This window comes from Grampus griseus (assembly GCF_964374135.1).
Source record: "Grampus griseus genome assembly, chromosome: 15".
NCBI classification, from domain to species: domain Eukaryota; kingdom Metazoa; phylum Chordata; class Mammalia; order Artiodactyla; family Delphinidae; genus Grampus; species Grampus griseus.
This window is the reverse complement of record NC_139009.1, coordinates 21969501-21984112: the sequence shown is the minus strand read 5'-3', so window position 1 is coordinate 21984112 and position 14612 is coordinate 21969501. Positions and strand designations below refer to the sequence as shown.

The following is a 14612-nucleotide window of genomic DNA, read 5'->3' as shown; positions in this document are numbered from 1 at the left end:
TGGTATCGTGGTGATGCTGGCCTCATGAGTTTGGAAGTATCCCCTCTTCTTCTGTTTTTCAGAAGAGTTTCAAAAGGATTGGTAATAGTTTTTTTTTAAAAATGTTTGTTGATTTCACCAGTGAAGTCATCTGGTCTTGGACTTTTGTTCATTGGAAGGTTTTTGATTACTGATTCAATCTCTTCTACACTAGTAATTGGTCTATTCAGATTTTCTATTTCTTCATATTCAGCCTTGGTAAGTTTTATATTTCTAGAAATTTATCCCTTTCTTCTAGATTGTCTAATTTGTTGGCAGGTAATTGTTCGTAGTAGTCTCTTATGGTCCTTTATATTTCTGTGGTATGGCTACAGCATTTTAGAGGGGGCAAAGCATGGGATTTATTTTTGGCATTGGTCCAGCAGTAAAGATGGAATCAGTCAATCAGTCCATCAGTGCAGCACCACTGCCTTGTGAGAACCGCTGTAAAAAACTGTTTTCTCAGAGACATTAAGGAAGACACACAAAGCAATGAGCACGCAGGACAGTGTCATGTGCAGTATAATTAAGCTGTTCATGAGGAGGCAAGGTAATAAGCGGGTTCAGAGGCTAGAAGGGGAGTAGTGGTCCTGGCAGGGAGAAGTTGGAGAAGGAGTCAAGGAGAAGGTGCTACATGGAGTTCCATCTAGATGGCTGAAAATGTTGAGTTCCAGGGAATGGAGGAGATGCCCTCCTTCTTCTTCCAGAAGCCCCTTCTCAGTGTGGGAGGCGCTTGGAAGGAGGCCAGGGTAGGTGACAGCTTTGCCATTGTTCCTGGCTTGGGCTCCCACTAGGTTTCTTGGTGGTGCCTGGGGAGGGGCACGGAAGTACTTCTCTCCATGGTGGTGCCTTTCTAGCTCAGTGTGGAGAAGTTTCCAGGGGTCCCTGCCTTTTGGTTCCCTAGCACAGATAACAAGGAAAACGAAAGCTGCCCCCTACTGGATGGGGGCTCAGGCTAAACTACACTTAGAGCTCAGTAAAGGAATAAACTTGGGCGTGATATTGCACCCAAATCACACTTGGTCACCAGGGGCAGCTGTGCAGCCTCCCAGGCCTCCATTGCAGACGCCACAGCACGTTACACCATTCCCTTGGTCTGTGGGCAGGGTGTGTGATTTAGGGTAGAGCCAGGGAAAGAGGCAGTGTGGTTTCGTGGGAAGAGCGCAAGTTGTTTTTTTAAAAATCTACTTTATTGAGCTATAACATATATGGTATAATCACCCATTTTCAGTGTACAGTTTAATGAGTTGTGACCAATGTAACCCTACCACAGTCAAGATATAAAGCAGTCCCACCACCAAGAATTCCCTCCCTCATCCCCTTTTGCACTCACTGCTCCTGCCGCAGCCCAGGGAGTCCACTTATCTGCTTTCTGTCATTATAGATCTGTTTTAACCTCTTCTAGAATTTCATATAAATGGAATCACAGAGTATGTACTCCTACATATTTGGCTTCTTTATGTTTTTGGGGTCCATCCATGTTGTGGGGATTGGTAGTTCATTCTTTTTCGTTGCTGAGTAGTATTCCATTGTATGGATATACGGCAATTTGTTTATCCCATTCTCCTGTTGTTGGGCAGTTTGACAGTTTCCAGTGTTGGACTATTATGAACAAAACTGCTGTCAACATTTTTTTTTTTTAAAGAAGATGTTGGGGGTAGGAGTTTATTAATTTATTTATTTTTGCTGTGTTGGGTCTTCGTTTCTGTGAGAGGGCTTTCTCTAGTTGTGGCAAGCGGGGGCCACTCTTCATCGCGGTGCGTGGGCCTCTCACTATCGCGGCCTCTCTTGTCGCGGAGCACAGGCTCCAGACGCGCAGGCTCAGTGGTTGTGGCCCACGGGCTTAGTTGCTCCGTGGCGTGTGGGATCTTCCTGGACCAGGGCTCGAACCCGTGTCCCTTGCATTAGCAGGCAGATTCTTAACCACTGCGCCACCAGGGAAGCCCTGCTGTCAACATTTTTGTACAACTTTTTGTATAGATGTGTGTTTCTTTTCTTTGGGGGCAAATATAGGAATATATTACTGGGTCATGTGATAAGGGTACATTTAACCTCAGGAGAAACTGGCAAACTGTTTTCCAAGGTGGTTGGAGGATTTTGCACTGTGTGGGGAATTCCAGTTCTTCCACATCCTCTCCAACACTTGTTGTTAGTGTTTAAAATTTCAGCAGCACAGCTTTTGAAGTCAGACAGATTTCAGATTCTAGTTCTGTTACTTGCTAACCCTGTAACTGTGGATGAGTTATCTGTTCTTATAGAGTCCAGCTTCCAGTCTCATGTTAAGAATGAGAATCCTAATACCTTCTTCATGAAGTTGTTGTAAGGATAAAATGTTTAAAGGTAAAGCACCTGGCCTTGGCTACGTGATTTATGTAAAACTTGGGAACCAGGAAAAGGAGAGGGATACAAGTTTGGGAGGGGGGAAGAGTTAGACACTTTAATAACAGCAGACTTAAAGTTGAAAAGGAATGAACATAGAATTTCAAGTTTGAACCTAAGAGTAGCTTAGGTAACTATCAGATAGAAGCATAATAACTTGCTGACATATTCTATCTCAGAAACCAACCACACAGTTATCTCCTAAAATCAGTAACGTATTTGTTCTCAATTTTTTAAATTCTTAAAAAAAATTTTTCTATTAGTTTTTGGTCTCAATTTTTAATGTGCACCTGAACTGTTCTAGGTGGAGGTGAGGCAGTAGGGTGATAGATTAATGCAAGAAAAAAATTAGCTAGAGAGTTTTGAAATACAACTTGCTGTCTGTATGCATCCCTGGAAATTCTGATTCTCATGATTTGGGGCAGGGCCCAGTCATCTGCATTTTTTTACAAGCTCTCCAGGTGATTCTGTTATCAGTGGAACTTGTCCTGTATTTAAGCATGTTTTCAAGAGTGCTGTGGAAGGTATCTAATCATACCATGCCTCTACTTAAAACAAATCCTTCCCTTCTGCCTCTAACGTACTGTCAAATGCATCCTGGACAAAGTCCAGCTCCTTAGCATGGCTTCCAAGTTTCTTCACAATTTCCCAGGCTCAGGTACTAAGGAGGATAACGCTAGGAGACACTGTTTCTCATCAGGGAAGAAAATAAATCTCCCATTCTCTTTTAAGAAAACACTGCACAGTGCTAATGTGAGGAGGGCACATCATAGGTCCTTAACAGAAACCAGTTTCACTACCTGTTTCTTCTGATCAGCTATGAGTATTTCCACATTCCCCAAACATTTTGCCACTCATCCCATAACTCAGATGCTTTTCCTTCCTCCCACTGAAATCCTACCCTTCTTTCATAACTTATTCAAAAGTTCCATTACCTCTAGTCTGAAATCTTCCTGAATTTCTCCTCATTCTGTCTCATGAGGGTCCTTGTATTGTATGCAATTTTACTCAACATTCACTACATGTGTTTACTTGTCTGTTTCTCCATCTAGCACAGTAGTTCTTAATTGTTCACGCCCACTACCCAGGACAGATAACACAACCCCACCCCTCAGGGATCACTCCATGCTCAGGTCCTATTAGGCAGGAGTCCAGAGACCAGCTTTATCTTCAGACCATTCTCTCTCTCTTAGGAAAGCACGTTGGGTTGCAAGAGTGTTAGAATGATGGGTTGTAGTGATAACTGTGATTTCAGTTGAGGACTTGTCCCCAAAGAAAATTATATAGGTTGACCCATTAGGATGTGGAAGAAAATATTGCATTTTCTACTTATTTGCCATTTTAACCTAAAAATAAAGAAGAAGCTGGTCTTCCTAATATTTTCTTTGTGGATTGACCCTGGCATTCTCATGCAAGTGTAACATGTATGGGTGGTTTCCTGGGTGTGGCAGTGTGAACCCAGCACAGAGGGATTTAAAGTGGTCCTTTGCTGAATTGTCTGCTTTCAACATGCTGTGATGACTGTCCTCCCAGGTCATAGAGTTAGAGAGTAACAGAACCAGAGTTGAAATCTGTCTGACAACAAGCTGTCAGACAAATTAAAGCAACAAGAGAAATGGCAAAGCTGACAGCCCTGAGAGTAAGGGCTCATTCAAAGCCACATTGAGAAAGTAAAACAACGATGATCTAAGCCGACCTAACAAGGAGACCAAAAAAAAAAACAAAAAAACCCCATAACCTTACAACCAAAATCCCCAAAACGTTGACATTGATGTTATCAAGAAGTCAAGAAGTCTATATGGAATATGAATTTATAAGCACCTCTTCCTAGTACTAGTAAACCCCTGCCTAAGCGCATTATTGTACATTCAGATTTAAGCTAATGAAATGAAACCACATGATTCGCAAGACATTTAAAAACTAAGCATTTTGTAACATGTCAGCAAACCACTATATTTTTTAAAAGCAATGTTTGAAATCATAGGGTTTTGAATTCAACACCTCACAAAATTCACTAACTTACTGATAAATGTTTAGAGGTAATTTTTTTCCTTTTTTTTTTTAGTTTTCTTACTAGCAGAGGCAAAGAGCCACATGCCATAATGACTAAAATAAAACAAGGGAAACCACACAGTGCAAAAAGAATAGGTACATGCTTGTCTGTGTCCATTGTTGGAAGATGCATAGAAAATATTGCCAAGTGTTAGAACAGATTATGAGGCTTTGGGCATCTGGATAAAAAACCCAATATAACTTAGCCTATGTTGTTTGTTGAATTGTTTCAGTTATGAAATATAGATACAGTTGCTCTTTCTCTTTCTGTGTGTACCATTAAAAAAAGGAATATGTACCAGTGAAGACATATACTCAACAGAAAATTACTTCTTAAAAAAAAAAAACCCTGGGGCTTCCCTGGTGGCGCAGTGGTTGAGAGTCCGCCTGCCGATGCAGGGGACACGGGTTCATGTCCTGGTCCGGGAAGATCCCACATGCCGCGGAGTGGCTGGGCCCGTGAGCCATGGCCGCTGAGCCTGCGCGTCCGGAGCCTGTGCTCCGCAACGGGAGAGGCCACAACAGTGAGAGGCCCGCGTACCTCAAAAAAAAAAAAACCAAAAAAAAACAACAAAAAAAAAAACGCTGGAAGCATTTTCACTAATAGAGTTACTCCATTGACTAGAATAAAAAGATTTCCAGGTAAGAGTAAAAACACAGCACCGTCAATGAAATTCTTTCACTGTATCATTTATTGGCAAGCTATTGCAGCAAAGCCAAAAGCGTACAGAATGAGATAGGATATCATCAATGTGGTTATTGTTACTGGAGCCGGAATCTTAAGTGTAATAGAATCTTTGTAACATTTTGTAATGAGATGGGGAGTCACCGTGAAACTATTTTGGCAATGTGCTCGTAAAAACCATCAAGCCTGAAGATGAATTATGCATTTTAAAAATCAATAGACAACTGTTTCAAACTTGCTGACCTTTTCTTTGATGACAGCTGGTTGTTGGTAACATGTCACCTAGCAAATATTAAAAACAAACAAACAGAAACACCCACCTCACTTCATGGAAAAGGAGAGGAAGTAATTGCTTTCTGAAAGTAAGTTGTAGAGTGTTGTAGAGTGTGGTGTGTGAAAATACTCTTTAAAAACAAAGGCAGGGGAGTGGGAGAGGGATGCACTGGGAATTTGGGATTAGAAGATGCAAACTATTATATAGATAATGGATAAACAACAAGGTCTTACTGTATAGCACAGGGAACTATATTCAGTATCCTGTGATAAATCATAATGGAAAAGAATATGAAAAAGAATGTATATATATGTATAACGGAATCACTGCTGTACAGAAGCAATTAACACAACATTTAAAATCAACTATAATTCAGTAAAATAAATTAAAAAAATAAAATTCAACACAATGACAACAACAAAACAAACAAAATAGGTGGTGTTGGAAGCTGGCTTTGAAAACACATGTTTGGAAATGTTGCTACTATTATGTGATTCCACTGCTGACATGATGAGCTCCCTCCATAAACTCTCATATCTGTGTACATTAAAAATATCTGGGAAGTAAACTTTTTAAACCTGCTTTTAAATTTCAAAATGACTTCATCAGTGGGGTGTGAACCCATCTGTGACAAATCGGATAGCTTCCAGTTAGTTTGCTAAAAAATAAAGATTAACATCAGGAAGAAGCGTATTTCATGAGTGACATTCAACAAAAATCTGTACAATTGAATGAGAATCATGACTTAGCACAACCAACCAGGTACATCTTCTGTTTGGAACAATCCATCTTTGTGAGGAATCTTTTTTCAGCCATGGTTTTTTTTTTTTTTTTTTCCTTTGGCCATGCCATGTGGCTTGTGGGAACCTAGTTCCTGACCACGGATTGAACCCGGGCCCCAGCAGTGAAAGCACTAAGTCCTAACCACTGGACCGCCAGGGAATTCCCAAGCCATGACTATCTTTGAAAGCCAGTTCAGAAAGAAAATTAAACTGAAACAAGGCCTTTGAATAGTCATATCACAAAGCTCTAAATCAAGAGTCTAAAAATAGTGAAACATATTCAATCAAAACGCTGTCCTCCCCCCCAAATATTACTATTTTAGCAAGAGCAAAACCTTTACTTCACCTTTATCTTGTTCTTTACAAATGCCTATTTTTGTGAGTTTTGTGATTGATATATTAGTATAGTTATATACCTATATAGTTTGTAAGTAAACATCGCTATATTGTGGTTCACGTGCTGACATTTTTTGCAGGTACATAATCGAAATAGTGTGGCAATCCCTACAGCAGAATGTAAATCCCTTGAAGGTGACCCGAGTCTTCCTCATCCAAGTTTACTTCTCGCCCACACAGAGCACGTGATAAGGAGCCTCCGTTCCGTAGGCCGCCTGGCGGGCTGGCTGAATGAAGACATCAATCGGTAAAAACGTTTCCATCATAGGAACAACATAAACATCAACTCGCGGAGGGGGGCGGGGGTACTGAATACATAAATAAGCATTTGGCAGAGGAACAAAAACCATCAAATGTGAATCCTGAGGTGCGTCTATAAATAACACTAATAGGAGCTAAATTCACTGAGTGTTCACTCTGTGCTAGGTGTGTTCCATATTCAGCCCTCGGACCCTCCCCGAACTTTCACAACAGCCTTGTGAGATATGCCAGCAGCAGGCTGGTGTCACAGGTACCTGTGCCGCCTTCTAGAAGGAGGGCTGCCCCGGGGACAATTCTGGAAACTGTTTCCTTGTCTCCTCAGGGGATTTCAGACCCAAAGAGATCCCGATCATGTGCTCTCCTGTGTAAAATGAGTTACAGAAAGAACTGGAAAAGAAAGGTCGACAGGGAGCCTTCATATATAATGATGTTATCATCGGTCTGCAGGGCACAGGAGATAAGCTCTGAGCTATTTTTCCAGCAAGTGGAAAAAACCAAGCTGCCCTGTAGGCCTCCCTGTGGGTAGGGCAACCTCGGGTCTGCCCCAGGGTCCAGCACTTCCTCTCTAGGGGGTTGACACTCCTTGGCCTCCTCCTTCCTCTCCCCACAGACAGGGGACAGGGGTGCAGGGAGGTCCTGTCTCACTCTGGCTTTTGAGAGCGCAGAGCACTAAATGGTCTAAGGCAGGGCTAGCTTTTCTATTTCTAAGCCTAGACAGGTTTAGAAATCAACTAAAACCAGACTTTGTAACATTACAGAGTCCCCTGGCCGAGTGAGCACAGGAAACGGCTGCCTCCCAGGTGATTTGGGGACTGGAAGGTGAGAGCCTGCCCTCCTTTGTATCCTGGATCCTGAGATATTCCCCCAGTTAGCGGAACCAAGATGATAACACTTGGAAGGCTGTACTGTCAACTTCTTTCATAGTCCTTTTGGGATCTCAGCAATTCAGACAATTCCGAATTGAATTCATTGATGCTCAGAAAGGAACCGTCAGAGGCACCTGAGGCCACCCTGTTCACCTCTGAGTGTGGGACCCAGGGCTGCTGCCTCAATTGTCCTATCCAAGGGAGAGGCCTCTTCTTAGATAACCGGGGGGGGAGGCTGAGCTTCTGCTGGAAGGCCAATCACTTTATTCTAGGCTTAGGTTGAAAATGTTTGGAGGACCAGAGTGGACAACGCACTGCCGAGGGTGGGGAGAGCAGGATTCATGGACACGCTTTCGGCCCAGTTTGCACACAGGAGAGGAGAATAACTACAGCTGCCATGTTTTCAAGCTCCTCCTCTGCCAGGCCCTTGTCATACATTTTTTTCTCGTTGAATCTGCTGATAGCCTCTTAAGGTAGACATGATCCCTGCGTTATTACAGTTGAAGAAATCAGGTCACTCCTAATCATTCAGGACTGGAATCCCTTTTTGCTCCCGTCTGATCCCCAGCTCCCCTACTCCCGGAGCCTGCTTGTGCTTGAGACTTTATTTAATCAGAAAGAATGAAGTTCAACTGACTGAAACGCCATCTGGGTGAATGTATTTAGGAGAAGCCTCTGTTTCCTCCCCTCCTTCTCCCATCGTCCTCACTTCCTGCTCACCCAGCACTATGTGACAGTGTCCTGATGGCAGCACTCTGGGTAATGCATGGCGTAGCCAGGGCCCAGGAGGGGTGGACTCTGGGCCTCCAGGAAGGCACATGTTCCCTTGGCCCTTGGTGTATCACAGTGCCAGCTGTCAGAACAGTGGGACAAGCTTATAGTGACAAGTCTTCTAGACTTTGCATGGAACACAGGGGGGACACACCTGAGTGGCCTCCTATTGCTGAAGCCTGGTGAGCCCTGGCTACCACCCAACATCGCCATGCTGCTCAGGAGCTGGGCCCACACTGGCCTGCTGCAGGGAGGCTGATTCCTCACCAGCTGGATGTGGGATCTCTTTTTCTTTGCCCGATCACCTTTGACTTATGTTTACTTCACTTGAGTGACTTTGAACACTCACCAAATTTCTGTAGGTGGCCCTTGGGTAAAGAAACTCCTCCAGGGGCTTCCCTGGTGGCGCAGTGGTTGAGAGTCCGCCTGCCGATGCAGGGCACGCGGATTCGTGCCCCAGTCCGGGAGGATCCCACATGCCATGGAGCGGCTAGGCCCGTGAGCCATGGCTGCTGGGCCTGCGCATCCGGAGCCTGTGCTCCATGGCGGGAGAGGCCACAGCACTGAGAGGCCCACGTACCGCAAAAAAAAAAAAAAAGAAGAAACTCTTCCAACTGGTCACTGAATGAATAAGCAGCTTAATTTAGCTTGGTTCTTTTATAAAACATCTTCCTCCTTCATTCTTTTAACTTAAAAAATATGAAATACACATACAGAAAAAGCCTGAAATATATATATATATATACATTCAATTATAAGAATAGTTATCAAGCAAGATCTTGTGAAACTACCACCCACGTTTAGAAATTGCCATTCCAGTATCTGAGAAGCCTTCTGTATATCCCTCCTCAATCACCAACCCCTCCTCCTCTCAAAAGTAGCATTATGGTTTTTCTGATAATGGTTACACTGATTTCCTTTTCTACTTTTACCGCCTGTCTCCATGTTTAAATGGAGTCGTCTTACATGTGTTCTTTGTAATACTTTCTTCTTTTCGCTCAGCGTTATATGTAAGAGTCACCCAAGCTGATGAATGCAGCTGTAGTTATTTTCACGGATGCATAATTACTCCGTTATATTAATACACCATGAGCTGTTTTCCCAGTCCATTATTGATGGACATTGACCTCATTGTTTCTGGCTTTATTGTTTTTATGAACAACACTGCCATAAATATTCTCCTACACATCTCCCAAGAGAGACACATTTGCAAATGTTTCTTTGAGAGCCATCACCTAGGGATGGAATTACTGGGTTGTTGGTTTCCACTTGTTCAGATTTACTAGGGTTTTATAATATATCCTGTGGTTTTATATACTTTCGTATAATTTTTAAAAATTAGTTTTCCCCTTAGGTATTTTTAATTTTATTATTTGACTGCGTTGGGTCTTAGTTGTGGCTCACGGGCTCAGTGGCCCCACAGCATGTGGGATCATAGTTCCCCGACCAGGGATCGAACCCACGTCCCCTGCATTGGAAGGTAGATTCTTAACCACTGGACCACCAGGGAAGTCCCCCCTTAGGTATTTTTAAAAAGTCATTTCTTTCTAAAAAGTTTAAAGTATGATTCTCATACAAATATAGGATGAATGTATGTCAAGACTAACTCAGTGATTAATAAGGGAATTATTAAGATGGTCAAGTCTGATTCAAAGGAGAATTTGAGGAATGGAGATTTATGTTGTTAGCTGGTCAAAGGAATACTGAAATGATGTTGCTAATGGAAAACTAGTTAATGTTCTATAGGGTGATAAAATCATAACCTTGATTTTATCTTTTCTACCAGTCAGAAATCCATTAGTCAACATAACTTCGTAATATCTGAGCTCTAATCAAATAGTAAATAGCAAAGTCAAACACAAGTGTATTCTAGGTAACTAAATATTTCTTAGATGAGCTTTGTTCAACAGTGACATTAATAGGACACGTGGTCACTCTCCTGCCTTCTTTCCAAGTTTGGGATATTTTTTCTTAATAATACTGCACTTTGCTTCCAAGTTTGTGGTGAGGATCAAATGAGAACATATAAAAGTGCTTTGTAAACTGTAAGGTACCAAATGTATTTTCATTATTATGGTTGTTTCACAAAGCCCTCCTACGTAATCTATTGGATTTAAAATGGGATATGGGAAGGGATATGGGAATTATTGAATACCTATTTTTTAAACTATTGTTTTTATCTAATTTAATTCTTACAAAAAGACTGAAAAGACCCCGAATCTGCTTTCGTTTTTCTGTCTGTAAGATTGGGATAATAGTAGTACCTATCTCATTGGGCTGTTGTGAGAATTAATGAGTAATATAGACTTACTGTTAAAAACAGTGCCTGATACATAGTAAATACACAAGACATGTTGTTTCATTGAGTGTCAAATCTGTTATTTGAACAAATCTACTGAAGATTATTTTTAATAATATATTTTTAGAATTTCCATTTGGTTCTTATATAAATCTGCCTTCATTAAAAAATTACCTTAGTCTTATCTCATGTTTTAAGTTCCTGTTTTTACTAATATACTTTATTTTTAGAGCAGTTTTAAGTTTACAGAAAAATTGCACAGAAAATACAGAGTTCCCAAATACCCGCTCTCTACCCCTGTACAGTTTCTCCTATTATCAACATCTCGCATTAGTGGAGTACATTGTTACAATTGATGAACCAATATTGATGCACTAGTAAAGTCCATGGTTTCCTTTAGGGTTCATTCTTTGTGTTGTACAGTGTTTTTGGTTTTGAAGGATGCATAGTGTCATGTATCCAGCACTACAGCATCATACAGAATAGTTCCTTTTGTCTTTAATCTTTCAAAATCTGCTGACATATAGTCTGTCTTCAATACTATTATGTAAAATGTGGGTCTAATCCTGTCATTCGTTGTGTCTACTAATTCTCACTGGGATTGCTTCTTCATTTTTTTTCCTAATTAAAAGATTTGCTAGCTGCTATATAACTCCACATATACTCTAGCAAAATAAATCTTAGCCCCTATAGTTAATTTTTAAAACCACAGCTTACTAACTAGAGACGGCTGAGTTCTTCAGACCAATTGGAGGCGCAGGAACTCGTGGTGCCGTCATAGCCTTGTGAGGATAATGTGTATCCCTCCTTTCTAGGTTTTTATTTTATATCCCATTTATTTGCAGTTCAGCCCAATTTACTGCTAGAATCATCTGTTTTGTATTTTGGGGTTATTCCCCTACCCTGGAAACCAGTATTCATTTTGATGGATGTCCCATTATGTAATGAAAGTGTAACTCTGGGCCAATTAACTCTTCTGAGTCTTGGTTTTCTCTTCTGTAAAAAGGGGATGATAAACAGGGATGTGGAAGCTTAATTATTCTGTACCATGTTGCCTGTCATAGTGGAAGCACTCTAAGTCAACTCTTATTGATATTATTTTTCTTTGTACCAATCTTTTCCCAATAGCATTTTAGTCCCAAATCAAATGCAGCCTGGTATTACAACCATTGTAACAATACAATCACTATGAATTCCTTGTCCTTTCCATAGTGTGTCCCTAATCTGACTGTATCTGGCTCATCCATCCTCATCGTTTCTGGATAACATCTTTCTTGTTGTCCCTATATACACACCATGCTCATTCACCTCTCCACTTAGATGGAGTTCTCCCAGTCTCCATGACCCCATTCTCTTCAGCCTCTAACCAAATCACCTCTCCATTCTTCAGAGCTCAATTAAAGCTCTATGTCCTTTGTGAAGTCTTTTGACCAAGTTTAATCCACACTAATCTTTCTCGAACTCGAAAGCCTCTATGGAGAGTATCTCAGAGCGTAGCTTTCTCAGGATTTGGTGGTTTTGTTCCTGGGGTGGCTGTGATTGGCTTCCTAACTAGATTGAACATTTTCCTATAGGAAAAGGACATGTTTTCGTGTATATATAATACCACCAGGTTCAAGTACGTGCTCTCATGTATTTTTAAATTTTGTCTTTTTAGTGTGTCTTTGGTGGGAATTTGGGGCCTGGTTTGCGGTTGTGTCCCTCCAAAGAGGATTTCTCTTTATTTCTGCGAAGTGTTCCTTGGTGACCAGCCTGGGAACCACCCCTTTCATTAACTTTTCAGACTGGGGGCTCCTGGATGACTCAGGTAGTATAAATTGCAACCCCCAACCCGAGTGAGGGGAGACTTGTGGTTATCAATTCCATGGTTCTTTGAAGTAGGAGCTACTGGAAGGGAAACTTATTAAAAAAAAAAAAAAAGTCGAACTCTTCGACTTAATGAGTTATCTTGGTTGTCACACGGTGTTAAGTCAGGAACACAAGCTGGGATTGCTGGTTCTTTAGGGTATGTGATATTGTTTTTCGTCCACAGGAAGAAGTGGGGCAGGTATGCTGTTCCCTTTGTACAGAAGCAGAAATTGAAACCAGCCGAAACCTGGGACTGGTTAGGTCCTCTGCAGACTCTATGTTTGCCAAAGAGAAACAATATGATGACCCTTCATGAGAGGAAGGTGGGCAGTCTTCACTCGTACATTACCCCCAGTTCCTAAACCCATCTCTGGACCCCTCCACATCCCCAGCAGCCTAGACCCTAGCTCAACTCTTCACAGAGGAGAAGACAACCCACTTTCGTGGGTGCAGTATTTTAGAGTTACAGAGCGCTTTTCTACGGCATCTTGTTTTTTAGCAGTGCTGGGAGACAGGCAAAATGGGTACTCTCATTCGAATTGTATAGATGAGGTGTCTGAGAAACTGGGACCTAGGCTGGTGATGGGGTTTGCTGTGAAAGCCACACATTCAAATGGTACATCTGGGATTCTAACTCACATTCTTTGTCATCTCAGGCTTTGGGGTCAGAGAGGTACTTAGATCCTGATGATAATGGATTTTTGTTTGCTTTTTATTGAGGTGAAATTCCCATGACATACAATTAGCCATTTGAAAGTGAACAATTCATGGCATTTTGTACATTCACAGTGTTGTGCAGCCACTATTTCTGTCTTCAGAAATGACCATCAACCCCGCCCTGGGTTTTTGTGCTGAATAAAAGAGCTTATCTGTGTAAGACATCCAGCTCAGGGCCTTGCCCCTGCTAGGGGCTGAATGGAGGGAGCTTGTGTTATCAGACTCTCTTTAGCTCTCTCATAAACCTGGTAATGTAGAAAGAGGAATTCTTTTCTAAATTTAGCACCTTGAGAAAATCAGGTTGAGGATATGTGAAGCATTCATGTCCCAATCCTTTTTTTAAAATGACATTTCAAGATTGCTCTCTTCCAGGAACCCTTTCCCAAGGAACTCCTATTCTTGAAAGCAGACGCATTTTCCTGCCACTGCCCCAGGACTGAACCACACGCTGTCACAGAGCATCTTGTATTTTTGAAAGAGTTCGTCTCTTGGCCAGGCCGTGACATGCACAACCTTGGAGGTACCACAATGCTCTACCTTGTCCTGGGTACAGAAAAGATGTTGGATGGTACTGAGTGATGGCAGGCGAGCTCCAAAATTCCAGCCAAACCCTGGTGACCAAGGTTTTTCCCACATTTGAAATAGTGGTTTTGGTGACTGAGGATATGCCTGTTGGGTGCCAGTCTGGGCTCAGGTTGGCCATCCCTGGCTGAGACAAGGTCCCAGCTCCCACCTCTGCGCCACACGACAGGTTGGAAGGCGAGAGCTTCAAGCAGGCAAACCCAAGAATAGAACGGCTTTGGCCTTTATTTAGATGTGCCGATTCCAGGATCATAGGTCCCAGGCCCCAAGGAGTTGTGACTGTCCCTTTGGCTTCCTACATTACCAGGTGTTGAAGCGAGTGACCTCCGTAGTGGCCAGGGGTGGCCAAGGGAGAGGGCTGGTGAGGAACGTGGCTGGGGAATTCAGGATGAGAGCCCGCACAGGGCTGGCGGGCCTACAAGCTCACAGTGTTCAGACTTATGGGAGGATTTTCCCTCTGGCGACCCCTTAGGGCTCTCCAGGCCATCACTGTGCCGACACCAACCGCAAGGCCGCCTCCCGCTGCCACTGGCACGGCCCAGGAGAGCATTGGGGGGTCTGCTTTAGCCCGGTCTTGGAGCAGCCGACTGTTCCTCAGGGTGCAGATGTAGGGGCGCCCCTGTGGAGGAGGAGAGGGTCAGGGCTCAGGGCCTGAAAACCACCCATCTGAGGCTTGTGTAGT

General features: G+C 42.6%; 1 protein-coding gene across 1 annotated transcript in view; it reads right to left on the bottom strand.

Annotated features, from left to right (window-relative positions):
- Positions 1-13442: 13442 nt before the first annotated feature.
- PLB1 (phospholipase B1) overlaps positions 13443-14612 on the bottom strand; it is a gene marked incomplete at its 5' end in the record, with an annotated part of 123289 nt that continues 122119 nt past the window's right edge. Inside the window, one exon of the mRNA XM_082672605.1 lies at positions 13443-14549. Within this exon, the coding sequence (XP_082528731.1) occupies positions 14346-14549 (204 nt within the window). The 3' untranslated portion in view covers positions 13443-14345. The remainder of the gene's footprint in view (positions 14550-14612) is intronic.